The following is a 27,418-nucleotide window of genomic DNA, read 5'->3' on the forward strand; positions in this document are numbered from 1 at the left end:
GTCTCCTTCCTCCCACGATGGACACCACAGCTGTCTCAGGAGCTATCATCTCCAGGATGGGACTCAGGAATGAGACTCATATTAACCTGAAATCTTTCACAGCAATTTTCTGAAGTGAAAGGGTATCAGGTTTAGGTCTAGTCACAAAGCCAAACTCCAGCTTGGGTAATTATATCCTGCTAACCCAAAGTCCCTCTTACAGAGTCTGCTTGCTAATACTCTGCTGCAGTTTATCTCAGAGACAGATGCATTTTGGTGGGGAAGGTGATTTCTGTAGATCTGGCCATCAAAACCAGTTGTGAGTTTTGGAGCAAACACCATAATGCCTGTTTTTCTCAGGTGAGCATCACCTGAGGTTTCCAGCAAGGAAGAGCTGCTACTGAAATGGGAGCTTGGAGCAACAAATAATTCAGGTATTCATAGTAACTGAAGAGGAAGCTGAAAGTGGGTAGATTTGGATTGGATATTAGGAAGAAATTCTTTACTGTGAGGGTGGTGAGGCACTGGCACAGGTTGTCCAGAGAAGTTTGTGGATGCTTCATCCCTGGGAGTGCTCAAGGTCAGGTTGGATGGGACCCTGAGGTCTAGTTGGCAGGATGGTGTCCCTGCCAATGGCAGGGGTGTTGAAACTAGACAATATTTAATCCCTTCCAGACCAAATCACTCGATGAATCTATGATTCTAAGCTTCAAGGTCACAATTATTACTGTCCAACTGAAGCAGCATGCCCCAGGCACTGCAGGCAAACCTTCACCTCATGCTGTCACTTCCTCACAAGCCATCACCATGAAGCAAATAGTAGTGCAGCACAGATTTAAAGGTTCTACACTGCTTTTGTGCCAAGTTATCAAGTACTTGCATGCTCTGGTTTCTACCACCTTTATATTTAGTCCATAATTAAACAAGCAAGGGACATAAATAGCTGACAGCTTAAAAGCACCATCTTACACTTTTCCTTGCTTTGTAAACACAGACCTTACTTCTCACATAAACTACAGAGCACAGCTATAATTCACTCTCCCCAGCACTGCTGGTTTTTGCCTGAATCCAGGGTATATTGTAATCAGCTGAAATGCTTTCATTTTTTTTGCTTTGAAATTCATCTTTTTGAGTCAAAGAAAGTGGCTTTGCCCATCCTGATGATTGCTGGGTACATCTCTGAGCTGGAACAGAGGCTCCTCAAAGCACTGTGCTCAGGTCAAGGCAGTACAAGAATTTTTATTCCAATATGATGTGAGCCACAGTTTTTTATGAGTAAGTTAAAGGAAAGAACTAATTGACCTTCCCCAGAACAGATCAGCTCTGATGAAAGAAGTTAATATGTTTGTCTTAGTTTGGACATCCCCCCTGCCAAGGAAAAATTCTGCTGATACAAAAGGCCCTGGAGGATGGAGGGATGGGCAGACTGAGCTGAAAGATGTCAAAGTGAACCTTGAAACTTTGTCTTGAGCATTTGGCTCTACAGAAGATTCAAGGTGCAGTGCCTAGAGTGGGAAATCCCTGACTGACTAGGTGCTTGTGCCAAAGTGCCCCTGCCCTGCAATATAGGGCAGAGAAGCTAAATTTAGGGTCTTTGAGCACCATCTGCTGGCACATTCCCCAAGACGGAGCTGGGGCAGGATCGGAGATTTCACCATGGCCAGGTCTGGGAGCAGAAAAAGACTGCTGAAGGAACCCCAAGGTCTTCTTTGGGCCTTCATGGGGGAACGGAACAAGGGATTCCAAGATTTAGATATCTAAATTAGGTGTCTACATGTGCTGCGTTTGCCTTTAGGTGCTTCATAGCAGCTCATTCTCCATAGGGCATTCTCAGTCACTACCTCAACCATCTTTTTGCTCCTTTGTTGCCTTTCCATGCATCTTTCACCTGTATCCCATTTTTAAAATCACAACCCCACAGGCCATAGTGGCCTTGAAGAGCAGCTTGGCTCTTAAGTCCTGAAATAGTCTCCTTTGGGGCAGATCAGATAGGAGAGAATTGTATAGGGGATTCTTGGCTGCTGGATCCCATCTTGTCCCCAGTTGTGGATCTCAATCTCACCTGTTCTACCACACCTCCGGGACAGGGGTCCAGCAACACCTTACAGCTGAGCTGTACAATCAAAATTTGGTTCTCTGTAAAATCACAGAATCATAGAACCATGGAATATCCTGAGTTGAAAGGAAACCATAGGGATCATCAAGTCCAACTTTTGGCCCTATACAGGACAACCCCAAGATCACAGCACATGCCTGAGAGCATTAACCAAGTGTTTCTCAAACTCTGTCAGGCTTGGTGCTGTGACCACCTCCCTGGGGAGCCTGTTCCAGTGCCCAAACACCCTCTGGATAAAGAACCTTTTCCTAATATCCAGCCTAAGCTTCCCCTGACACAGCTTGATGCCATTCCCTCTGATCCCATCATTGGTCACCAGAGAGAAGAGGTCTGTGGAACCAGAAAGGATATCTTTGTCCACAGGGACCAGTACTATCTTTTCTTTCATAAATCCTTTCCTTGCACCTATAAATCAGACGGGGACACAATGTTGGAGCATTTCTCATATTCATGCAGAAAATAGTGTTTTGCTGGAAGGAGGTAAACTATCTGCATATAACAGCAGAGCAGAAGTGACTGAGATGCCAGTCAGAGATATGTAAGTGACATATTGATTTTTATGTGCTGCAAATAGCAAAAGGGAGTTGTCTCTTGATAGGCTTGGATTAACAAAGTGCAGCATTTGGCACTGGAAGTGTTGCTGCCACAAAGCAGAGGATGAGACCATACTCTCTCAGACTAAGACACAAAGCAGGCTGAAGGAGTTAAATGCCTGCAGTCCCATGGAAAGCTGGCTGTGAGGCATTCCTCAAATGAGAGTCACCAAATCATCCTCTATTGAGCCTTTCACTGTTTTCAGTTATCTCTGTGCTACCATGAATCTAACACTATGGCAAGGTTAGGAAGTGGTGCTGGAATTGGGTGAGTCCCATCTCTTGGGATTGTTCAATACAGGGGATTCTTAGTCTAAAGTTTTAAGCACATTTCTAACTGTCTTAGTAGCTTGGAAAAAAATTTAAGAAATTCAAGAACCTGAAATATCTCTTTCAGGGAAAAGAAAAAGAAGGAAAAGTCCCAAATAGTTTATTGGCCCTGAACCAGAAAGGGATAATGAACAGCAGAAGAAATGCAGGGTGGAAACCACAGCCTCATCAGAGAATCACAAAATCACAAAAAGTGGCTGAAGTTGGAAGGGATGTTTGGAGTCCAACCTTGCTAATGAAGCACCCAAGAAAGAAAGCTCTAGAGATGCAGCAGACATCTCAGGATGTTGAAGATGCCCTGAGATACAGAAGATGCCAGGATTCAAAACCTGATGTCTGAGATGAACCAGCCCTACTCTAACATATACATGCTACAGGATCCTCCTGCAATATCGATAAGACACTTGGAGTTCCATTGAAACGAAAACCCCATACAATAGGAACCAATTTTCCCAGGTACCAAGCAATAGGACATGAGCAAATGGTCTCAAATTGTGCCAGGAGAGGTTTAGATATCAGGATATTTTTAGATATCAGGAACAATTTCTTCAGTGAAAGGGTTATCAAGCATTAGAACAGGCTGCCCTGGGATGTGGTGGAGTTAGCATCCCTGGAGGGCTTTAAAAGCTGTGTGGATGTGGCACTTGGACACATTGTTTAGTGCTGGGTTAACAGTTGGGGCCAATGATCTTTGAGGTATTTTCCAACCTTAATGATTCTATAGAAATAAAGATCCCCTGTGGCAGCTCCTTGTTAGCAACAGCATGTGCAGCAAAAGGAGGAAATTGCAGGGCATTGTTCTTAATTGTAGACATCCACGTGGCACAGAACAGAAGCTTGTCCTAACTACATTTTCAAGAACTTTATGTAGGAACTAGCGCCCCTGCAAAGAAGCACAAAGACACAGATGAGCAGATGGAACTGGCAGTGCTAGATTAGCAGCTGGAATTGATGACCTTAAAGGTCTTTCACAACCTAAATGTTTCTATGATTCTATGATTTGAGACCTCTTTTCAGACAGCAAGCACAGCTTAGAAACTGCTTCAGCCTTGGAGCCAGACCTGTTGAGCACCACTCAGCGCTGCTGAAATGAATGCAATCATAAGACAGGTATGAAATAGAAGGGGGCCAGGTTGGGGTGTGATGCACAATGGTACCTCTTTGGTTTGTGCAGTGCTGCCTCACCTTTGAAAAAGAAGTAGGTCTCTTCATTTGGGGCTATGACCAACCTGGTCTAATAGAAGTTGTTCCAGTCCATGGCTATAGGGTTGGAATATGATCTTTAAGGTCAATTCCAACTCAAACCATTCTGCCAGTCTATGATTAAGGAGCACATTATCTTTTTGAAGGGGCCACTGCAAACTGCAAGATAATCTATTTTCTTATGTTCCCAGAACTCCTAGAGAATAAATCTTGCATCCCAGATTGCTGAAACAGGAGGTTTCCTGCCTGCTGGCAGCTATCTCCTTCCTCCTCCCATCTCATGACCAGTCTCCTGGGATAATAAATCAGTCCCACTAAGAAAATCCCCAGACTCTTCCTCCTTGAGTCCTAATTGGTCAGGTAGATGAGTTCTAAGTCCCAACCTCCACCTGCTCAGTTGAGGGCAAACCCTACTGTCCATGAGCTGAAGCAAAAATTAAAACCAGGTTTTACACCACAGTTTCGTCTTTCCCCTACCTCCCTGTACCCAAGGAGTAAGTACTCTGCACTTTCAAATCAGGAGGTATGTCAGGCTTGTGGAACCAAGCCCAAACTTTCCTGAGAAAAAACACCAGAGTCAAAGGCATGTTTTGAAAATAAATAGCAAAGCTGGCAGGCAAGAGTGATGGAAGACGGAACCAGCATTGTTAGAAGCTGGTAGGAGCAAACTAAGAGGGGCTCTGCATGGCAGTTTCACACAGGACTCAGCTTCCTGCCAATAATATCTGGGGAATATTGCTCAATAACCAAAAGAATGAGCATTGAGTCTTGTGAAGAAATTAGAAGTGTCGGTCCTAGCCATTCCAATAACATGAGGAATAATAATAGAGTGGGAAAAATAAGTGTGGAGTGAGGGTTAAAAAAATACAAGCAGAAACTGGGCAAGAGAAAAGCACATCAGAGTTATAAAAAGAGACAGAGAAGGGAATTTTATTCATGAGCTTTCCAAACACATTTGCCATTATCACAGGCATGAGAATATTATTCTGCTGCTGTCAGGGGGCATGTGATGGGGCTCCAGCCGTCAGAAAATCACTGCCAGCTGTCAGAGGGCCAAGCCATTAAGGGCCATGGGCCAACACCAATCACACTGTCAAGAAATACACTTGCCTGTCAAGGGATTAGCAGTCTGGCCTCCAAAACCTTCAGAGTTTTTGCCTTCAAAACTGGAGACGGTCATGTGAATAGCACAGTCCCTGACAATGGAAGCAGTGGGTAGAAATACTCCTTTTAAGTACAGGAGTAAGAAGTACAACGAGGAAGGTGCTCAGCTGTTTCTGGTTGGCTCTGGTACATAAGGAGCTCTGGATAGTAGAGAGCATCTTTGACTTGACAGCATTTAAAAAACAAAAAAAAAAAAACAATTAAATTCTTCCAGAAGCACTGCTTAGCCTTTGACCAAATGGGCTGATGCACAACAGTGACCTCTGAGTGCACTGCAGCTTTCTTTGGGAAGACTGGCACGAGAAACCATCAAATCTGTATTGGAGTCTCACTTAATTTTATTCCTCTTTCATTCAAGCATCAGCACTACTCTAACCTATGACAGTTGTACCTCTTTATGAGCAGGGCACCTGGTTTGGGTAGCAAAACTGATGCAGACAATCCAGTCCCTCCCCTTCTTCAGCAATGGCCCCAAAGAAAAGACAGTCCTAGAACCAGAAGGGCTTATTCTGTGGGTCCTTTTCTTACTTTACAGATGATGAGACTAGACTTGTCTTTTGAAGTCTAGCCTGCAAAAACATCACTGCATCAATTTCCCTGAGACAGTCACACTCAAGGTTCTACCAAAATGCTACAAAGCATTAATGGTTATGGTTAAGCATATTAGGTCAAGTTTAAACCATACATAAGCATTGCCTAACATTTAGGCCACACCTACTGTGACATTTGAACTTAACCACTGAGTGATTCAGACTGTCCACAGCTGCCATACTCAGCAGTCAGTGCAAGAAGTTGCCCAAGACAGGAATTCAGTATTATACATATTGACTTACCATTGTGGTCATAATGCTTAAACACAGTCAGAATTCAGTATATGATTTATGCCCATGATATAACTTCATATGTTATAATCAGGGAATTCACATTGCAATGAAATAATTATGTCACGCTTCTGGATGAAACTTTCCAGAAAAGTGTGCCATGATGGACCCACTCTCACCTGAAGTTTTGATGGGACACACCTATGAATTTTGGTGTGTTATAGAATCAAAAAATCATTTAGGTTGGAAAAGACCTCCAAGATCATTGAGTCCAACCTTTGACCAAACTCACCATATCCACTAAACCACAGCACTATGTGCCATGTCTTGTGGTTTCTTGAACACTTCTACGGATGGTGACTCAACCACATAACCTGGGCAGCCCATTCCAATGCTTAACCATCCTTTCAGTGAAGAAATTCTTCCTGATGTCCAAAATGAACCTCCTCTGGCACAGCTTAAGGCTATGCCCTCTTGACCTGTCACTAGTTGCCTGGGAGAAGGGGCTGTCCCCCATCTGGCTACAACCTCTTTCAGGTAGTTGTAGAGAGCATAAGGTCTTCCCTGAACCTCCTTTTCTCCACACTCCCAGCTCCCTTAGACATGTCTCACATGACTCACTCTCCAGACTAAAGGTTCATTGCCCTTCCCTGGACACATTCCAGCATCTCAATGTCTTGTCCTGAGGGCTTCAGAACTGAACACAGGATCTGAGGTATGCAGAAGTTCATGGGGACAATCACGGCACTCGTCCTGCCACTAGTCTTCTTGGCCACCTGGGCACACACTGGCTCATGTTCAGCCAGCTGGTTGTCAAACAGCAGCTGCAAGTCCTTTTTCACTGGGCAGTTTTTCAGCCACTCAACCCCAGCCCGCAGCCCTGCCGGGGGTTGTTGTGATCCAAGGGAGGACTCAGCACTTGGCCTGGACCCATGGATTCAGCTGGTCCAGATCCCTCTTCAGAACCCTCCTGCCCTCCAGCAGATCCACACTCCCACCCAGGTTGGTTTGAACTTACTGAAGATGTATGTCCTTGATCCCCTCACCCAGAACATCAATAAAGGTATTAAACAGGACTCTCCCCAGCCCTTTCTCCTGGGTTACTGGGGGTCTCTTCTGCTCCCTGTCCCTATCTACCAGGTTAGGAGGCCAGTTATCCTAAAGCTAATTGGCCTTACTGTTAAAGACTGAGGTGAAGAAGGTATTAGGTACCTCACTCTTATCCTCATTCTTGGTGACAATGTCCCTCCCTGTATCCAGTAAAGAGTGGACATTTTCCTTGGCCCTCCTTTTGTTGTGAATGTGTTTATAAAAACACTTTTTATTATCTTTCACAGCAGTGGCCAGAATGAATTCTAGCTGAGCTTTTGCTTTTTTGATTTTCTTTCTACATGACCTAATGGCATTCTGGTAATCTTCCTGAGTAGCCTGCCCCTTCTCCCAAAGGTCATAAACTCTCTTTTTTCCCAGAGTTCTAGTGAAAGCTTCCTGTTCAGTCAGGTTGGTCTTCTTCCCCATTTTAGATTAGATATCAGGAAAAATTTCTTCACCAAAACGATTGTCAAGCTTTGGAACACGCTACCCTGTTCCATCACAGGGAAGTGATGGAGTAACCATCCCTGGAAGGATTTAAAACACATATAGGTGTGGCACATAGGGACACAGTTTATTGGTGGGCTTGTAAGTACTGGGTTAGTGGTTGGGCTTGGTGATCTTAACAGGTCTTTTCTGTTCTAAATCATTCTCTAATACTATGATTCACTTCTGGGACATCAGCTTCACTTTTTGATAGCTGAGGCCACAATGAAGTACGGTCCTTTGTAGAAAAGCTCCAGAAAATGTCCTTCTTTCCCTTTCTAGTAATGAGCTGTCCTACTGAGGCAGCTCATCAACAATTTACTGTGGAAATGGAGGGACACAAGTCACCCCAGAAGAAAGTGGGAAGTGCAAACGTATTATTGTATTTCTTTGTGTTTCTTTTATCCTCCCTTAGTTCATAGGTCTGAAATATCCAAGCTATGCTAAAAAAGTCAATAAAAGTCAATTTGAATTGTATGAGCAGCCTCTTTTATTAACGACTTGGTAAAGAAAAGGATTTGGCTGAGGTGTAAGTTGATTAGCTCACTGGTAATTAACTGATACCCAGAAAAGTAACAAAGCATATTGTCAAGTAAATAATGACTTGATCTTTCCTTTCCTCCTCCTTCCTGCAGTAAATGAAAGAAATATAACATTACATGAGCAGAATGCACTTCATTTCCAGGCTAAATAGAAAAATTTGCATATGCTTGGGGTAAATATGTCATTTTCCTAGAGATCAAGGGAAAGAATAGCAGCTGCCTTCCTCACTGCTGGTGCAGTACAACTGAAGATATTCAAATTTTTAATTTTTTTAACATCTGACATTTTAATATATGTGCATCTGCTTACCACTGAGACTTCGTTTGCTCCTAGTGGTTTTTCTCCTTTTGTTCTAGAGATTTTTTTGAGAGTAGCAATATAAGGAAATTGCTTTTGCTGTCCATGAGACCAAGTGACAAGCAGTACACAATTGGGTAGACAGGGTCTATAGAGTATGATAAATCACCTTCCATGTTCAGACACTAACTAATTCATTATACAAAATAGAGGTGATGAATGGTTTGTGGGTGCTTTCTTCCTTAAACTGAAAGTTATAAGAAAAATGGAAACACTGGCAACAGCTAATTATTCCAAATCCATTCCTACGCTGTTTTCAGATAAAAAAAGTTTCAGCCCTTCTCCCTCACACATTAGCCTGTCCTCCAGCCAGTTTCTTGCTTCTTGACAGTATTTTTCCTTCAAAATTTGCCTTAAGTAACCCTTATATCATTGGGACTTCCATTCCTGCAGTAGGTGGTCACTGAGCTGTCCTTGACCAATCTCCAATTGATCACAAGACAGCTGAGCAGGGACTTTTTACAAAGGCATGTGGTGATAGGACAATGGGAGATGGTTTCAAACTGGAAGAGGGTAGGCTTAAATGCATAGTAAGAAAAAAATCTTTAATGTGAGGGTGGTGAGGCACTGAAACAGGTTCCCCAGAGAAGCTGTAGATGCCCTATTCCTGGAAGTGTTCAAGGCCAGTATGTAGGGGGCTTTGAGAAACCTGGTCTAGTGGAAGGTGACCCTGTCTCCCATGGCAGGGATGTTGGAACAAGATGGTAACTTTAAAGTCCTTCCAACCATAACCTTTCTATGATTCTGTGATTGTACACTCAGTTTGACTGGGAAGGACACACCAGGAGTTCACACTTGAAATACCAGTGATACCAGAAACTTTAGCAGTAGGAAAATAGATGGGAGAAGGCCTCAGCTTGAAGAGCCTTGGCAAAACAGGTGAACAAACTAAAGTTGACACCCAAAAGCTTGCTGCTGATGGCCACCTGCCTGCACAAGGTAGCCACTATCACCAGGAAATTCCTCCCTAATCTACCCAATGGCTTTGAACACTGTCAAGTCACGTGAAACATGAACATTCCAAAATATTTCCTGCAGGGTTGAAAACATGTTTGTTGGAAAACAACTCTCTTACCTCTATGCCACAGCAATATCATGATAGTATGTTTAGATTCCTACCTTAACTGCAAGCTGCTGGTGCCCTCCCTTCTCTTCCCCAAAAGGAGCTGATTGCAGGAGAGAACTAGTGATGTGTTCTCCACACACCTTCTTGTCTCCATTCATGGCAAGGGAGCTAGAATAGGAATAAAAAGAGAGGAGTGCTGCTCCTGTTCTCACCATCCAAAAAGGGCTACTGTCTTTTTGTATCCCAAATGAACTCAATGCTGCCTGTTTAAGCACTGCAGAGAGCCCATGTTTCATAGCTCTTGCCCTCCAGGATATCTCTCCTCCCAGACTTCAAATAGGGAATTTATAATTTTTCTAGGGACAGGTAACTCCAATGAATGGTATAATATACAGAAACAACAGGCTGCCCAGGGAAGTGGTGGAATCACCATCTCTGGAAATGGTCAAAAAACCTGTGGATGTGGCAGTGGGGGACATGGCTTAGTAGTAAGCATGGTAGTGGTGGATTAACAGTTGGACTCAGCGATCTTAGAGGTTTTTTCTAACCTTCATGATTCTATGATTCTGTGATTTTAAGTGAGATTGCTTCCCTTAAATGCCTCAATTCCAGCCAGCTGAGGTCAAAGCAAATCCAAGAACCAATTAGGTATGCACCTTACATGGATTCTGTGAGTACAGAAAACCTAACAGGAGCTTCATTGATCTCAAACCAAAAGCAGTTCTTTTTCAGAAGAGAGTAAGGACCTGAGATTCATTATCTCAACTAACCTCATCCAGCCAAAAAAGCCAGACAGCTAAGCTTAATTCAGTTCATAAAATCATAGACATTTAGTGCCCTTGGAGACAAAGCACCTAAACACCATATGGGATACAACACTGGATGTAGAGAAGTTCCAGTGATCCCAGGGCATCCTGCCTGGCCTTCAGCTGTTGCTCTGAAAGAATCTCTAATGACACAAGATGCCAGCATTTCCAAAAGAGAACTGAGCCTGTAAAGTAGGATTCAAAGTGAAAAAAACACACTTAAATATTGTTACAAACTTTGTGCAAGTCTCTTCATTTTGAGATATGTGTATATAAATTAGCAGGCAGAAAAGGGCAGCTTGCTACAGAAAAAGCTGTTTACAAGTGTAAATAATGAACTGTTATGGCATTTGCTTTTGCTATTTTAAAGCACTAGAAGAATTCCAAAGCAAAAAGGCAAATCAATTCCCAGACTTTATTGAGAGTCAATGAGATTGAGGCACATGCCATTTGTGCCCTTGACAGATTTTCATTTGATGTTTCGGTGTAAACCAGTGTACCATAGACATTTTACAGCTGGCAACAGCTCTGATTCACATATAAGGGTGAATTAAGCTCTGATAAATGGAGAAGAGCTCTCCTTCCACAATTCTCTCTGTGTCAACTGCTTCTCCCTTGGGAATGGATAGCAGGTTTCTCTTCTCCCTTACCAATTTCAACCCTGAAAATTAGTGCAAAGTGACATGAATTTTACTTCATACTACTACAATGGGTTGAAAGCTGCAGGTGCTTGGAGACACCTACGCAGGCTGTGTGCTTGTGGAGCAGTAACCACCAGGTGCAGAAAAGCTTCAGCTTAATCCACTGCTACAAAAAACCAAACATCCTCATTTTGGTAAAATAGGGTCTGCTGTGCATGGTATCACCTGCCTTGGGTTTTGGGTTTGGGATACATCTTGATAGACCTGAGCAGACAGGCTTTTGCTGAAAAAGGGTGGAGAGGAGAAAATACCTCCCTAAAATCTGCTTTGAGGATCAGTTCTAGGACTGAACCATCCTCTACGTGAGGGACTGTTCTGTCGCTGGCAAGTCGCTCCTCCTTCCCTAAATATCTGCACTCAGGAGCCCCTGTTTCCATCAATCCTTTATAACACTCTTGAGGTGGCTGTATTAATATCTGAGCCCATCAGTGCTGGGTGCTCGCAGCATCCACAGAGCTGCAATCCATGATCCTGTCATTCACCACCGCAATCAGTTGCCAAAATGCAACAATAGCCTTGAGAATATGACTAAGAACAGCCATATTACACTGGGGAAATTATGAATATTTATATGGCTCTAGGAAATGAGTCCCCTTGATGATAATTTACAAACGCCTGACTCCATTTAACTCTAGCACAGGCATTTCTGTTTTACCTAGCAATGAGCAGGCAATCAGATCTGTTAAAGTCCATTAGAGTTATTTGGATCAGATCCTTTTTCATGTCAGGAAACAACTTCTCTTTTTCACTCATTCAGGTGCCAATAACTTACCATGATATTACTCCAGGTGTAATTATCATCATCTAGGCACCAGTGTTCATAAAGAGCCCTCAAACTTCAGGGCACATTACGAAGACTCTGATTCAACCTCTTATAATCCTATTTTTAGCACGTTACTCGTGATATTTGCATATAAATCAATGGGATAAATTACATGTTACACCAGATTGGGCTTGCAGAATCTAGAGGTGTTGATGCCCTTTTCCTGTAACCAGTATAGACTAGGCAATTCAGAAAGCTGCCAATAATGCAGTATTTAGAAACCAACTTTATCATGGAAAGTAAGACTTTAGAGCTGAGAGTCGTGACTCAGGATTCCACACCTAAGATAATGTAAATGCTATGACCTAATTAAAAAAAAAGGCCTTAGAAGAGGGACAAGTTCATAAGATGCTTAGAGGGCTGGAGCATCTCTTCTGTGTTCAGCTTGGTGAAGGCTCCAGGGAGACTTTATTGCTCCTTCCACTACCTAGAGGGGCTCCAAGAGAGCTGGAGAGGGACTTTTGACAAGGGCATGGAGTCTTAGGACAAGGCAAAATGGTTTTGAACTGACAGAAGGCAGACTCAAATTAGATACTAGGAAGACTTTCTTTTATGTGAGCATGGTGAGGCACTGGTACAGGTTGTCCAATTAAACTGTGGATGTCTATCCCTGGAATTGTTCAAGGCTTTGGCAACTTGGTCTTTTAGAAGGTGTCCTTGCCTATGGTGGAGGTGGGGGGGTTGAAACTAGAGGATACTTAAGATCCCTTCCAGCCCAAACCATTCTGGGATAATGATCTGTAAAATTTGAGCAGGCAGTATGTAGGACAAAATTCAGTTTTATTTTTGTGACTGATATCTTTATTTTAACATCATGAGAACCAGGCAGTGAAAACATCTTCAAGATTTTATATCAATTTTATTTTCCCCTTTGCACACATACACTGATGAGAGGGAATAAGTACAGTCTTCCCCGACATATGTCTTCATAAGGAGTTCTAAACAATCTGCTTATTAGGTCTCATTTTATGCAGAAATAAAACAACCAGCAGCACAAGCCATGGTAAAGCATTTGCACAGAGCAGAGAGAGATAAAGAGTTCCTCAGGCGTCATTCCCTGAGTTTACCTGATCACAAGGAGCTGAACACGTGCCATTCTTGAGCAGCAGTCCTTTCCCATTGGCAAGCAAAATACTATTGCATCCTGAAGTGACAGGACGTATCCCCCTAGTGGTGTAAACTGACATGATTCAATTACGCACTGATCAGTTAAGACATAAGGTTTCAGGGCAACATTAAACTGTATGGAAAGAGGATCCTTTGCCACAGGCAACCTGAGGCCACGGGAAACTACTTCATCGGCATATCAAGCACATTGTTAGTAATACTGGAAAAAAAGCATTTCAGTAGCTCTGTTTGGTTCTTGCTATTTCAGAAACAAGACATTCCCTCCATAGGTTGTACACATCAGACAAAGGAAACCCAATGCCTGGACAGGGGTAGGTTCGGTCCTTTAATCAGACAGACCACATTTAGATGCAAAGAACTTCAGGCTGTCACATTATATCCAGTGCAGTAATGGACAGAACAAGGCATAGCTCAAGGTTACAGAGGAAAAGTTCTGATTTTAATATGTATTCTTGTAAAAGCTGAAGTAGTCAAAGTTGTTTTGTGGAAGTCAAGTTTACCTTTACAAAATATATTCAGGGGAAAAAAAAGCATCTATTATAATAGTTTGGGGCTGCCTCTTCAATACTATCCTTCTGAATGCAGTGACTGAAAGTTTTGTCAGAGTTCAAAAGCAGAGAACCAAGCCACAGAACAAGTCAGAAGTAAATGCATTTTGCGATGGAGAATACTCCAGAAAAGTGCCAAATAAATAAAAATTCCCTAGTGATTGAAATCAAGGCCTAGCTCTGAATTTTCCTTGTGTTTCTGAGGAAATCAGAATGGATGACAACCCACCTTATTGATAGCTACCACATAAACCCCTTCATTAATTTATCTTGCCCAGTTTTAAAGCTAGCTTCATGTCTGACTTCTTTTTCTAGCGTGGTGGCAAATCTTCTCATGGCCAGCATGCATGTGATGAGAAAAGAAACAAACACCAAAATTTTTAATTATTTATTTAAAGACAACTGTAATTCAGTGTTATAAAAATTGCCTACAATTTTTCCACATTTTTGCCATTATTGCTCCTGGTGAGTAAATATCTATTTTTAAATATTTTTATATTTATTTTAATTTATTTATATTTATTTATTTTAATATTTTTTATATTTAACTATTAGTTAATATTTAAAATATTTCATAAATCTCTCATTAGTTTCTGAGCAACTGCAATTTCAAATTTTTAATTGTTTTTCTGTCAAGAACTTTTAACTGAACCTTCAAAAGTCTGAAAACCTAAAGTGCATCAAGCAGGTCAGAATCTTCCTCATTGTTTACAGCCAGTTTTATGCATCTTGATCAGTCTGGTACTCTTCCAGACCCCAATCTTGAAAGTCTAAATCTATGGAAGTAACATAGGTCTGAAAAATATAGGAAGAGCAGGTCTGCATATAAAAATCCACAGGGAATTTGATGATATATAAAAATCCATAGGGATTTTGACAATTTAAGTGTATTGTCATTGCCATCACTAAAATAAATTTTATTTTAGTGCTTTATAGCATGATGAAAAGCAGTGATATATGTTAACTACGTCTCTTGATGCTAGAAGCAATTATACACAAACTGAACTTCAGAAGGCAAGATGGTCTCCAAGATAGAGTATACACTCTGCCATGCATTTACAGTAGGAAAGGTCTGTGTTTAGACTGGCACTTCTTAGCCTACAGAAAGAAAGGTGAGAAGAAATAAGATGTGGAAAAAGAAGTCTGTGTGTTTACACACAGGTATAATAAATTCTGCTGGCCAGCAGGGTGTAAGCACTGTTTACAGCCCCCAAGGTTGCCCGAAGCTTCTCCTCAAGTCTTTGGATCGCCTTCTGAAACAGAAAACACACACAGCATTATCAGACCTTTACTGGTACACTTTATTCTTTTCCCTTATGTCTCAAGTCTTTCCATTTTTAGATTGTACTTGCCTCTGGATACCAACTCTGCTTGAGAAGCAGTTTGCATATTATGGGTGTAAGTATAGTACGCGTAGTAAGCACTGAGGAAACTAAATAAGGCATCAGAGGAGAGGAAAACCCGCATTTAGTAGGCAGTGCTATAAAAATACTCCTTCCTTCTCCCAGCCCACGAGTATGAGGAACACTTGCCTCTTCATTGCTTTCAGGAAGAAATTCTTCAATGTGAAAGTGGTGAGACACTGGCACAGGTTGCCTGGCGGATCTTTGGGTGCCCCATCCCTGGGAGTGTTCAAGGCCAGGTTGGATGGGGCTTTGAGCAGCCTGGTCTAGTGGAAGGTGACCCTGCCCATGGCAGGGGATTGGAACTGGATGGTCCTTAAGATCCCCTCCAACCCAAATCATTCTACGATGCTGTGAAGCTGTGTCTCAACATCATGAAGGCAGCACGCTGCCCCGCTCGCCTTACAAACCCTCCACAAAATCTATAAGGAAAACCGGAGTGGAAAGCTGAGAGAAGAAACCTCTTCACTGCCCGCGGCTTGAAAAGTGGGTGAGGAGAGCGCCGTGACGCTGCACGCCCCGCCTCATCCTCACAGGGGCATCGCGCGGGTTCCCTGAGAAGCAAACACGCCCCACACCGGTGTTTCCCCACAGACTCTCCCCACATCCACACTCTCCACCACAATGCGTTTCTCCGCCCCGGTTTGCTCAGTCCGACAGGCCGCAGCCCGTCCCCATGGTGACCGCGGCTCCGCCCCGCGGGCGGGCCCAGCGCCGGCCCCGCCCGCTCTCCCGCCGCCGCCGCCGCGCTCCGGGCCCGGCGCCCTTCTCCCTCCGCTGCCCCCGTGCCCTGGCTCCGCTCTAGCCTGGAGCGGGCGCCGCGATGGCTCCGGCCGCTGACCGGGAGGGTTACTGGGGTCCGCCGACCTCCACCCTGGAGTGGTGCGAGGAGAACTACGCCGTCTCCTACTATATCGCCGAGTTCTGTGAGTGGCCGCTCCGGCCCCGGGTCCGGCCCCGGGTCCTGCCCCGGCCCCGGGGGCCCCGTCCCACCGCCGCCTCCTTCTCCCTCTCCGCAGCTCTTCGTGCTCTCTCCCCGCGGCGGGGGAATCCCTCCTCCTCCTTGGCCCCTCTTTTCTGCGGGGTGACGGTGCCGCTGCCCCTCAGCCAACCCCGGTGGGTGGAAATGGGTGTTTTTTACCGCCTTCCCCCACAAATCCGTGTCGGAAGCACGGGCTGGTGTAGCCCCTCTCTCCCCAGCGTGTCGTTTGGGCCCCCATCCCAAGCGTGTCCTTTCGGCCTGTGTCCGTAGGGATGGCAGGGCTGGAGCGGGGGTGCCGGGGGCCTGCGGCGGTGGCTGGGATGGGGTGGCCCGTGAGCGGTGTCCTGGGGGTGTCACGGGAGCTGGGCTGGCTGTGTGGCACCGCAGGCACGGGTGAAGAGAGGGAGGGACTCTCGCTGGAGTCGTGCTTGGCGTGTCACGCCGTGAAGCCACACGGGTCTGCTGCTCTGCTCCCCTTGAGGTGGAACCATCTGCACAGCCTGGACTGTCAAACCAAGTGAAACTGCTCAGGGAGAGAAAAGGTATCTTCCTATGCAAGATACGGCTTCATCCAGGGATGACACCTTCCCCCAGCTGGTCTTTGGTGCCTCCTGATGACCATCGTCAATCAGGTGGCTCTGCTCCCAGGTGGTGGGAGTTAAGCGAGGCTTGAAAGGTCGCTCTGTTTCAAGTGATTATCTTTTAGGATAGCTCAGAGCACTGGGAAGAGAGCAGGCCATTGGTTTGACCTCGAAACTCTGTTATTCAGAAACACTCAGGATTTAGCATGTTTTAGGGAAAAAAAGAAGGGGCTTCAACTACAGGGTCATCCATCAGGTGCTTGAGAAAGGAGTGTCTTGCAGGTGATAAAAGATCAAGCCCTATGTCATTGAGGTTTTGTTGAACAACTAAGTATTTTTGTGTCCTGGGCAGCAACTTTAAAGGGTGTAGTAGTTGTAATTATGTGCTTCTGCCTGGCATACGCCCTGTACTGCGAAAAACTTTCACACGCATAAGGTAGGTAGCTGCCTTTGAAGTGTTAGGGCCCTGGGTGCTCAAGTGACCAGGCTCACCTACCCTGAAGTGCTTGAAGTGGGCAATCTGCAGAGGCCTTTCACATAGCTGGGATGCTTCAGCAGTGGTTTGGAAGAGCTTGGCATGCAGAAGATGGAAGGTTCTGGGTTTCCATGCCCAGCTGTGACTCCTGGTTGCAAGCACTGACATGGGTGAGGATCCAAAATGAATAATTGTGAAAGAGTGTTCAGAGTGTAGGAATAGGAAGAACAGGATCTGAAATGAACAACAGCAGCATAAGCAGCTTAGAAGCTCAGAGGAAAAAGGAAGTTAGTGTGTAGATTTATGGCTGAGGCAGGCTGGCTGAAAAGGAAACAAAATTAAATACTCTTAAAAAGGGACAAACTTAGAAGTCTAAATAGAATGAGACTTTTGCAGAGTATGTATATATGTGTTTTCCTTTTTGTCAAGCATAATTTGTGAGATAATTCTCATAGGGAAGAGGAAGTTCTGTTTCTTCACTAATGTAAAAATGAATTTGACTAGCATGTAAATTTTTAAAATAATTCCTGCATTGTTGACCTTGTTAACTGATACTTTTTGCCTCCTTTTGGATTATTCAGGAGAAGGAAGATGAGGATGAGAGTAATGGGAGGCAGAAAGGCTTGTGTTCTGAAGAAAAAGAGAGTAGCTATACTAGGGCTGGTCCCTCCTTACGGCTTTGGTGTTTGGGACGACAGTTTGTTGGTCTGTCAGATGCACTGAAGAAAACTGTATATAAGGGGTATGCTGTAATGTAAAGCATTTAAATGATCTAAGTTTAAAATGCAAAACAGTAAGTAAGCCTGCTGTGGTGTAGGGTTAGCTTAACAGTAGCTAATTTCAGTCCAGATGCCAAGATGGGTTAGATTTTCTTCAGCAGTAGTTCTCTAACAGTGCTTTGAGGGTCTGAGGCAATAAGTGTTCTGGGGATATTATTTGAAGTTTTACCTTACAGAAGAGTGAAAATCCATTTCTGACTTGGTGCCACTCAGGTACAGCTGATTGTAAAAATTTTTGCATTAATATTTGTTATAAGTTGGTTGTTAATGGTGGTTAATAATTTATAAGAAACTTCGGAGGCCCAAAGATTGAAGAATACTGGCAGGTCCAAACCAAATAGATTGCAGGCTAAAGAACCAAACAGAAAGCTTGTACAAATTACATTTTAGTGCCATTTAGCAATTTGGTTTTGACATGCTACTTTTAGTACAGAATTGCTACATTGTGTTCCAAAAGCCCACATGCAGTTCCTTGCTCTTTACTCCTTATAGAACTAGTGTAAATGGTAGCAGCTTATCAATTGTATGTAGTGAGAGATGTGGCAGTGAGGAAAGGTGATGGTGTAGCACTTCATACTTGAATTCCCTTGATGTGTCCCAAATCTGGTGGCATGTATTCAAAAGTTCATTTTTTTAATAATGAGAAATGCTTTTTCTTGCCTTTCTGAGTCTGCACCTAGTCAGTTTTTCTCCCCTGTGGAGGTGGATGACTAACTGCTCTACATCCATCTGTAGAATATTAAACCAATTGAAATGGAAAACCAGTTAAAAAGAATTGTTTTGCAAGCTTAAGTCTGTTAAGCCTTAAAATGAGTCTTATATCCCCCACTGATCGAACCTATTGTATGGTGTAGTAATTCCTTTTTCAGGGTTTCTCATTGATTGCCTCCTGTGTGCTGGAGAGCAAGTAGTAGATCTGGGGTTTTTTTCCCTTCTTTAAACCTTTCCAGGTCTCAGTTCTTAAAAGCTGAATTATCCAAACTTTTGTACACTTGCTTACGAAAAAATAGTAAAGGATAAACCCACCATCCTCCCACACAAGCAAATAGAAAAAGGGCAAATATAAGTTCTGGGTTTTAGCACTTATCACTCAAATGCTACAGCTTACTCCTTATTTTAGCAGGGCTGATGTTTCAGACCAGTTTAGCCCACGTAGCATTGAGTTTTGGAGGTCTGTTTTGACATGAATGTCTATCACAGGAGCCTTACCATTCTTGGATTCAGTCATCCCTGTAAGAAGAGCTTCTCTTATAGAATATGCTGAGTGAATATAACTAATCTTCACATACTCCCTTTGCTGAAAGCATGTAGAGTAGTACCAATTCAAGCAAATATTTTAGATTCAAAGGAGCCCTGTGTGGTACATGAGGGCTTATAATTCTCAGTCAGGAGAATCATGGGGGCGAATTTGTTGTAGTTAACAACAGAATGCTGTGTTCCAGTTTGGATCAAACTTGAGTCATGTTTCCAGTTATGTTGCTTTGAGCTATCATTGTCCATGAGTAATATGCATCATCTACAACATGACAGGTTTAGAGATATCCTTATGCTGGCATTTACAGCAGCAAGCATCTAGAACATTGCTTCAGGCTTCTCAAGGAATTAGTGAAATTGTTTCTTTCTTGGCTTCTGGTCTTGTCCAAGTATGTTCTGATATCTTTGTATAAGATTTTTTTTATTATTATCATTACCAGAGTTAAATCCATTAGTTTTTGTTTTCATTAGAGATCTGGTAAGTGACTTCTTGTAACTGGGATTTCCTTATGGGACTCTTATTTAGGAAAAAAACACACCCATGTCATGAGAATCTGCCCATGTTTCTAGCTATTTTTGTTCCGCTTCCTTCAAGCTTCTGATTTTTGCCTCAGACAAGAGATTGAGACAAGATTATGGTGACTTGTGTTCTTAAGTGTGAGATATCTCTTGATCTCACATCTTGGATGGCATAGAGTGCTGTCCCAGCATTCTCGACATTGTGTTTCCTTTTAGGCATTGCTCAGAGAATACAGCTGCCAAAGATGCACAGATCTCTATTTTCTATGGGGCTCATTATTTTAAAACATAAAAACTTGCAAAATTTACTTAAAATAAAGTCATTAATGTTGAATTTGTACTGCCATGTATGGATTGTCACTTGTTCCTCGTGGGTATCCTGTTGCATTTTGCCTTTTTTGCCAGAGGCTTTGGAAAGCAGCCAGAGACTGTTGGGCTAGGTACTCTCCAAGTGAGAGTTAGAAAACTAAAATAAAGCCAACTGTCTGCCTTCAAGAACTCTTCCTGTTCTTTCAGTGATAAAGTGGCAGATGAAGGAAACATCATCAAGTTTAATTGGGTGTGATGAGCCCAACTGGCTGGCTGAGATGGAGCGATTTAAAGATGACATGACACAGATGAGTTCTAAAGAGTGCTTTAACAGAAGACAGTGTCACAGACCTATAGACTTTAAGACTGAAAGGGATTTGAGTGTATAAAATTAATGATCTCATTGGAGGAAACCACATCACAACTTTCCTCTGGAAATTTATTTGGCTTCTTGAGGGAGCTCCCTGAACTGAGGAGACACTGCAAGCAAAAAGGTAAAGGAAGCATTAAAATAATTGATGGTGAGTGTAAAGTCAAGTGGAGTGTGCAGAACAGTGCTCAGCTGTGCAGTGTGTTTTGGGATGAACACTTCTAGCTTGCTTTTTGTGCTGCAGACAAAAAGAAGTTGAAAGATTATTTATTTTTTTTCTCCAAAAAATAAAATAGCAGAACCAAAATCATAAGCCAGATGGTCTCTGCTGTCACTTCTTTATTTCTTTCTATTTGGTTTTGAATCAGTAGCAAATACTGTTGTATTAACTTATTTCCTTTCCTAGGCTGTAAAAGTACATTCTTGGCTTAAGCCTAAAGATAGTCTTGTCACACAGCTTTGATGCATTTTGACATCACTAATGATTTATATGTTATTTTTAATTCTTCCTTGCTTTTTATCTTTCATCATGATGCAACTCTACCTTTGATCTCATGACAGCTTAATTTTCAGTTTTCCCACCAGTCTTTGTTGAAAGATGGGGTCAAAGGCTCTTGGAAAGCTGATTTCCCCAGTCATCAGTTCTTATTTATCCATCATGTTATGGATACGCTTAAAGCCTGTCAGATGCTGTGCTAATGGACCACATGTATGTTTATCTACTAATGTGTGTAGCTATTAAGTGACAATAAAATTCTTAAATATGGTTTAACAAAGCATTTGATTACTCTATAATTAGTGCTTCATATTCAGTACTTGTACAGCTGGCAGTTGGACATCTGCCACTCCAAATGGTAACAGAGCAATGACATTTCTACATTTTAATTTTTCGTATGTGCAAACTGAGGCAGACAGGTTTATGAACTGCATGATATGAATTTGCAGAATATATATTTGTAGCTAGAAATAGGAAGATTAATGTAAAATAAATGATTGTAAAGGAACACTGCTGACTTTAAAGTTACTTTTAATGAGCTTTTAATCACAGATTAAAAACTTGTCATAATTGAAAGACAAAAAGTCTTCAGTCTGGGATTTGCTGTGTCTTGTGTGTGTGAAACTGCTATTTATGTAATGCATTTTCTATATTTGCTGGTGCCTTTCACAGATAAGTGGGAAAGATTTTTTTTTTTCCTTTAAAGAGGAAAGATTTAATTATCGATGCAAAAATGTTCACAGGAAGTCTGGGAATTGTCTCCAATCCCAACAGCTCAGCAATGTATGGTTGTTTTGTCTTGCAACTTGTGTGAGTGCTCACACACTTGGCTGTTTCTCTGACTACCTCAAGAGGATCATGGAAAGGTTTGTGGCTCATGAAAGGTTATAAAATGCAAAAAGTTCTTTTAATTCAAAATGTGTGTCTAAAAAGGACATTATAATGCTAGAAGAGAACCCATTTGCAGTGGTTATCAGGGCAGAGCTACCTACCTTAGATTGCCTTCTAGCTGGGAGGCTCTTTGTACCTGCCTCATTAATTACTCTCCTTCTTCCGTCCATTAGCAGAGAAGCTGAGCTGCTGCATAAATTAAAGGTGCTTGGTTATTCTGTCTTTGTGGAAGTACTACAAAGAGCAAAAGAATGTGTGAGGAAGAGAGAAATTCTAGAGAACGTTGCAGTAAAAAAAGCCCAGAGCAACACTGCTTTAGTGTCAATCATTTACCATTAATTGATCTGAATATGCCCATATAGGCAAGCTCAGCGTAGAGGCTCAGTGGTTTTGCTGGGTACTGTTTAGATTTAAGGTTTCAGGCGCAGATCCTTCTTTGTACTTGAAAATGCAATTATAAATTTTCGAAGTTTTTGTGCTAGCTCAAAAAAATGAAGTGTCTAACCATGATATTTTTTTTCAGTTCCTAAAAATTAATTTCCTTGAAGAAATATGCTGCATGTGCACTGTGACCAGTCACTGAAAAAACTGATATTTCTAAATGATTACTGCAGTCAGCATCTCCAGATCATTATCTCCTTTACAGTCAGGTCCATCATCCTCTGGCAAAGTACGTACTTCAGTGTGTCTGGAGTTCGGGAGGCAGAAGTTGTTCTTTCTGTCAGTCTTGGTGGAGAGATTGCACCCTTTGTGTCCCTTCCTCAGCCTTACAAGATTCCTCTTCAGTTCTTTGCCTCTCCACCAACTGGTGACTCAACCTGCCCTGGACATTGCAGCACTTTCCTGAAGGAAATTCCAAACTTTATTTCAAATTTGAGATTAGTGTCCAACAGCGTGTCTATTTCCCAGCTGTGTCCTGGGGCTTTAGTTTCTTATATTTGGGTTTACATCGTTCCTTGATTCCTTTGGACATGTTTTCTGAATGCTGTGTCCTTGGAGTGACCCTGAAATGGTATGTGCAGCGTGTGTGTGTCTCTTCAAGAATCTCTGGCTGGCTTTATGAATAGGAAGATATGTTCCCTTAGCCAAGTCCAGGTAATACTGCAATTTTCCTCTCTAAACAGAGGAACTGGAGAAGGGAACAAGAGTGTGGCCTGATTAAGCTGGGCAAGGTTCAGGATGTTAGTTTGAGACTTGACTTTTATATTTGGGAAGGCAAGATTTAGACTTCTTCAGGCAGGAAAGCAGACAAGCAGAATTAGGAAAAGATGTGGTGTTAGGGGTGACCTGAACATCTTCATGTTTTGCATGAATTTAGTATGAATTTTATATGTATTCCAACTCATAGGATTTCAAGGTATCAACTTAATAGTCATAAGACATGACCCTAGAAGCTCTTGGTTTATACAATGCTTTAATGAGCTCATTCTTTGCACTAAGCTCATGATGCCACTGCTCTGTAGGCTAGATTTTTAGTTATTGCTAGTTCATGTTGGATAAGGATTTTCATTTGAACAAGAATCAGCACCTGGGAAACAGATACAGTATTAGCTCAAAGAACTCCTTTAGAGCACTGAGCATGAAAATTAGTCTGGACACTTTCAGTCTTGGGACAGAGGTATTTCTGTGTTAACCTGATGAACAAATGACATCTCTTTCTTCATCCTGCCTGGTCAACACTATTTGTTTGTTCAATCAAAGACCTGCTTCCTGACTGGAAAGCATGCTATTGTGATCCCTTCAAATGGGGATTTTAAGCTTCATTGAGGAAACCCAGGGAAAACTGAAAAATTACTTGTATGTCTTTGAGAAAAAGACTTTGCAGATCTGGCTTGCTCTGAAATCAAATGGGTCGTCTGCAACAGGAAGCAAAAATGACCAACAGAACTGATGAACTGAATTTGTTGTCACAGAGAGGAGTTTACATTACTTCTAGGTAAAATGGGTGTATTTTTCTTCTACAAGTACTTACCTTTTCTTGCAAAGCAAACCTTTTAATGTTTGTGTGAGTCTCGTTACAGATTGGATTGTTCTTGGAGGGAGTTTGTAGTGCTGCTCTCCTGCCAGAGACTTCCAGGTCTGGTGCTGACCCCAGATTGCAGCAGCCAAGCTGCTCTGGGGGTTATTGCATGCAGGCGCAGGGTGTATTTCTACTGATATTCCTGCAGTCCTTACACGGGATACAGACGTTATTTATTTTTTTAGATTTTGAATCTTACAGACTTAAGAAAAAACTCACAAATATATAAACTCAGAGTTGCTCCAGGTGATATTATGTTCATGAATTAAAATGGATGTCTTTTCTTTTTTTCCAAGTCTTTTTCACAGTTGTGAAAATAAGCTGTATAAGCAGAAAGAATAAACTATACACAATGTGCTGAACCCAGTGTAAACTGCCTGGAAAATCAGAGAAAGAAAACTTTTTTGCTTTATTTTTTCAATTTAGTAGAAAAAATGTTGGCAATGCACTTCTGTTCATACCAGTTTAATGCTATCTCCATAAGCTGCTGCTAGCAGTAGCAGTGTAGAAGTTCAGGGCTTTCTTTTGATGTAGCAGAGCAAAAACCAGAGGATCATTGCTGGTTTGTGCTACTGGTGAGCAGTGTCTCTCTAAGAATCAGTTCAATTGATTTGTGTCAGTGCCTTGGAAAGCAGCAGAGATATGCACTGTGGCAGTGAAATCATACAGCAGATGTTGTTTTCATTCACTTAAACAAACTGCTATGCCTTTGTGATCTGTGATACCACAGTTGCTTTTCACTCAGAGTTTTGGTGGCTGTTAAATCTTTCAAGGCCCAAGTTTTATAATCCTGCAAGGCTCCTCAGATACATTCTTCTGCACAGTGCATAAGGTTAGTGCCGTACTGAAATGCTGAAACTCTTGAGTCTATCCCAATTTAATGTTTCATGTCCTTTTTTTCCCCTCTATTCTGGGCTGCAGAGAAATACTGTAAAGTTATTTCCGTTTCTTAAATGCATTTCCTTCCAAGCTCTTCCATGCTGATTTCCACTTGACTTTTGTATTATTTTTTTTTCTACAATTGTCTCAGGCGTTTCCTCTGGAAGATTTCCTCTGCCAGCCTTTGGGCCACATTTGTGTTGGGAGCACAGTTAATTTGTATGTGGGTTTCAACTATTTTGTATCTTATTCAGTAAAACAGATTTCTGCCCAAATTCCTGCCACCCACCTTATGAACTATTATTGTGTAGGTACTATATTAATTTATATTTATAACAAAAAGATAGTGTTTAAAGTTTGAACCTTCTGTGTATTTTATATCTCTTTCTTTATTTGGTTTAGACTGTGAGATACTTAAGATATGGGCTTTGATCTTACTGTCTCTGTGGAAAAGCTTCATTTCCCCTCCAGATGAATAGCTTTTGCCAAGATTTGTGGATGATAGATGATTGATAATATTTTTCTTTTCATTTTTCAAGCATGAACAAGAAGGTTGTCTTGAAATAACAATTGAACAGTGACTAAAGAACAGTTAGAGTTAGTTGTAGACTAGGAGTGACGACCTTTGATTCTTGCATTATTGAATTAATTGGATACTGTTGAAAGTTTTTGCTGGAGGTTGTTATATTAACTGGAAAAGGTTATGAAGACTTTGGAGAAATGAAGTACCTATGTAAAAGAGATAAAGTTAGATATTTAGGATTGAAGATGATGATTCCAGGTCATTTCTGTGATCAGTTGCCTGTCATCACATGTTTCAGTTAGCTTTAGTGTTTTTCATTTAAGGCGGCCCTGCAAAAAAAAAAGAAAAGAAAAAATATGGTTATTTGCAGAAGGAATCTTTTATTACTACTGATGATAAGAGGGTGAATGTCACCAATCAGTATTTGAGTGGCTTCAGTGTGTCTGAATCAGGCTGTGGTTGCTGACCAGTTTCATTATCCTCATGTGCTCTCCTACAGTTATGTAGTATTATTTTTTATGTAGTATTGTAGTAACTTTTAATTTCCTGCCATCCAAACAGGGCAAAAGAATGGCATGAGTCATTGGTAGAAGAGGCTTTAATTGTTCTGGACACCCAGGGGAAATCTTTATTGATAGTAAGAAAGGGAAGAAAGAGAAGGTTAGAGGATTTGGATTTTGAAGATGGACTACCCAAGCTAAAGCTGCAAATACCTAGACAGAAGCACTGGTGCACATTATTCTCTGCTGCTCACCATCCAGTGAGCATGTTGGACTCCCCTAAGGCTCAGCTCTCCTCTGTCACTGCATAGTGCCTGGGATAGTCCTACCAGAGCCTCTGGGCTGATACCCACAGCTTCCGTGTCTCAAGTTAGTTTTTCCAGTGTAGTGAGGACTGAAAGATGCTGGGTTGGATGTACTTGGTAAATCAAAGCTGTCAGCTCTAAAATCTGTGCTTTCTCCTCTGGACAGACCCTTCGACTCAAAGGAGTTTGTGCAGACACTGAAGAGGAAGCCAGGATGCTGATGCCACCGTAGGAGAAGAATGGCTGGAAGGAGCTAATGATGAAAATGACATGGATGATCAGTGTAATATATTGGTCACTGCTTAGTTTTAGCAGGGGCTGAACAGTAATCTCCATGTCATTTACTTCCTCCCAGTCTGACATCATCAACCTGCCTTAAAATAACATTTAAAATGGGTTTTATTTTGTTTTCCAGTAAAGGATATAAAAGAAGCAAATCTGCCCTTCAGCAACAAGCTTATTGCATGTAATATTCTAACTTTACATCATCTCAGCCTAATCTCTTTAGACTTTCTTTGATTGCATTTTCCAGATGTAAGCACTTGCTTTTAGCGAGCTTTCTAGATTGGTATTTCAAATGATCTGCCTATGTCAACTGTTTTTACTTTAAATTTGCTTTCAAAATCCTTCCAGGTGTACTTCAAAGTAATTGGTGTGCTTGCTATCATCTTAGATTCATGTTTATTGGAGAAATTATGCTTTCTTTTCCATGTGGTTTCTCATACCCTAGGAAAGCAATATTAAAATATGACAGGATGGCATAGCAGCTGGCTGTAATGCAAGTTTATTCCTTGCAGTCTGATTAATTGTGAATTTCTTGGATTAAGAATAAAATGTCCTGTAAAGAAGATGTGTACTATCATATTTGTCCAAGCTGCTTCCTGAAGTCTCAAAAAAATGGTCATGAATAGATTCTTGCATCTTTATTATTGCATTTCCAAATACTGTTATTTTTCAGATAATGGTCCATTCAAAATGCAAAAACCATTTATTCATGTTCCACAATGCCCTGTGCTTGTGACAGGCATTGGTGTGATAAACATACAACTACAATAACATAGGCTTCAAAAGAGAAGAGAGTACTTGGCTTTTTAATTTAGGTGTTGTAGCTATCCTTATTCTGGCCTATCACTTCAGAATATTTTCATTGCAATTGCTTTCATAATAATCTATTAAACTTCACAGCTGGCCCTCCACATTTTAATCTGCCCTTCTAATGTTCTTCTGAGGAAGAGCAGTTCATGCTGATCTCAGACTTCAGTCATGAAAAGTTTTGAGACAGATCCCTCAGAAAAAATCAGAAGTCACCCTTCCTCAAAACAAAAAAAAAAAAATCAGTGCAAGTTCTGGGGCTTTAGGCACTTCTTCTTCACTTG

The 27,418-nt window shown here is 41.9% G+C and overlaps 1 protein-coding gene across 1 annotated transcript in view; it reads left to right on the plus strand.

Annotated features, from left to right (window-relative positions):
* Positions 1–15,916: 15,916 nt before the first annotated feature.
* ACER3 (alkaline ceramidase 3) overlaps positions 15,917–27,418 on the plus strand; it is a 56,271-nt gene continuing 44,769 nt past the window's right edge. The window contains exon 1 of the mRNA XM_066572291.1: positions 15,917–16,085. Within this exon, the coding sequence (XP_066428388.1) occupies positions 15,983–16,085 (103 nt within the window). The 5' untranslated portion in view covers positions 15,917–15,982. The remainder of the gene's footprint in view (positions 16,086–27,418) is intronic.

The sequence above is a fragment of the Molothrus aeneus genome, chromosome 2 (assembly GCF_037042795.1).
Source record: "Molothrus aeneus isolate 106 chromosome 2, BPBGC_Maene_1.0, whole genome shotgun sequence".
Taxonomy (NCBI): domain Eukaryota; kingdom Metazoa; phylum Chordata; class Aves; order Passeriformes; family Icteridae; genus Molothrus; species Molothrus aeneus.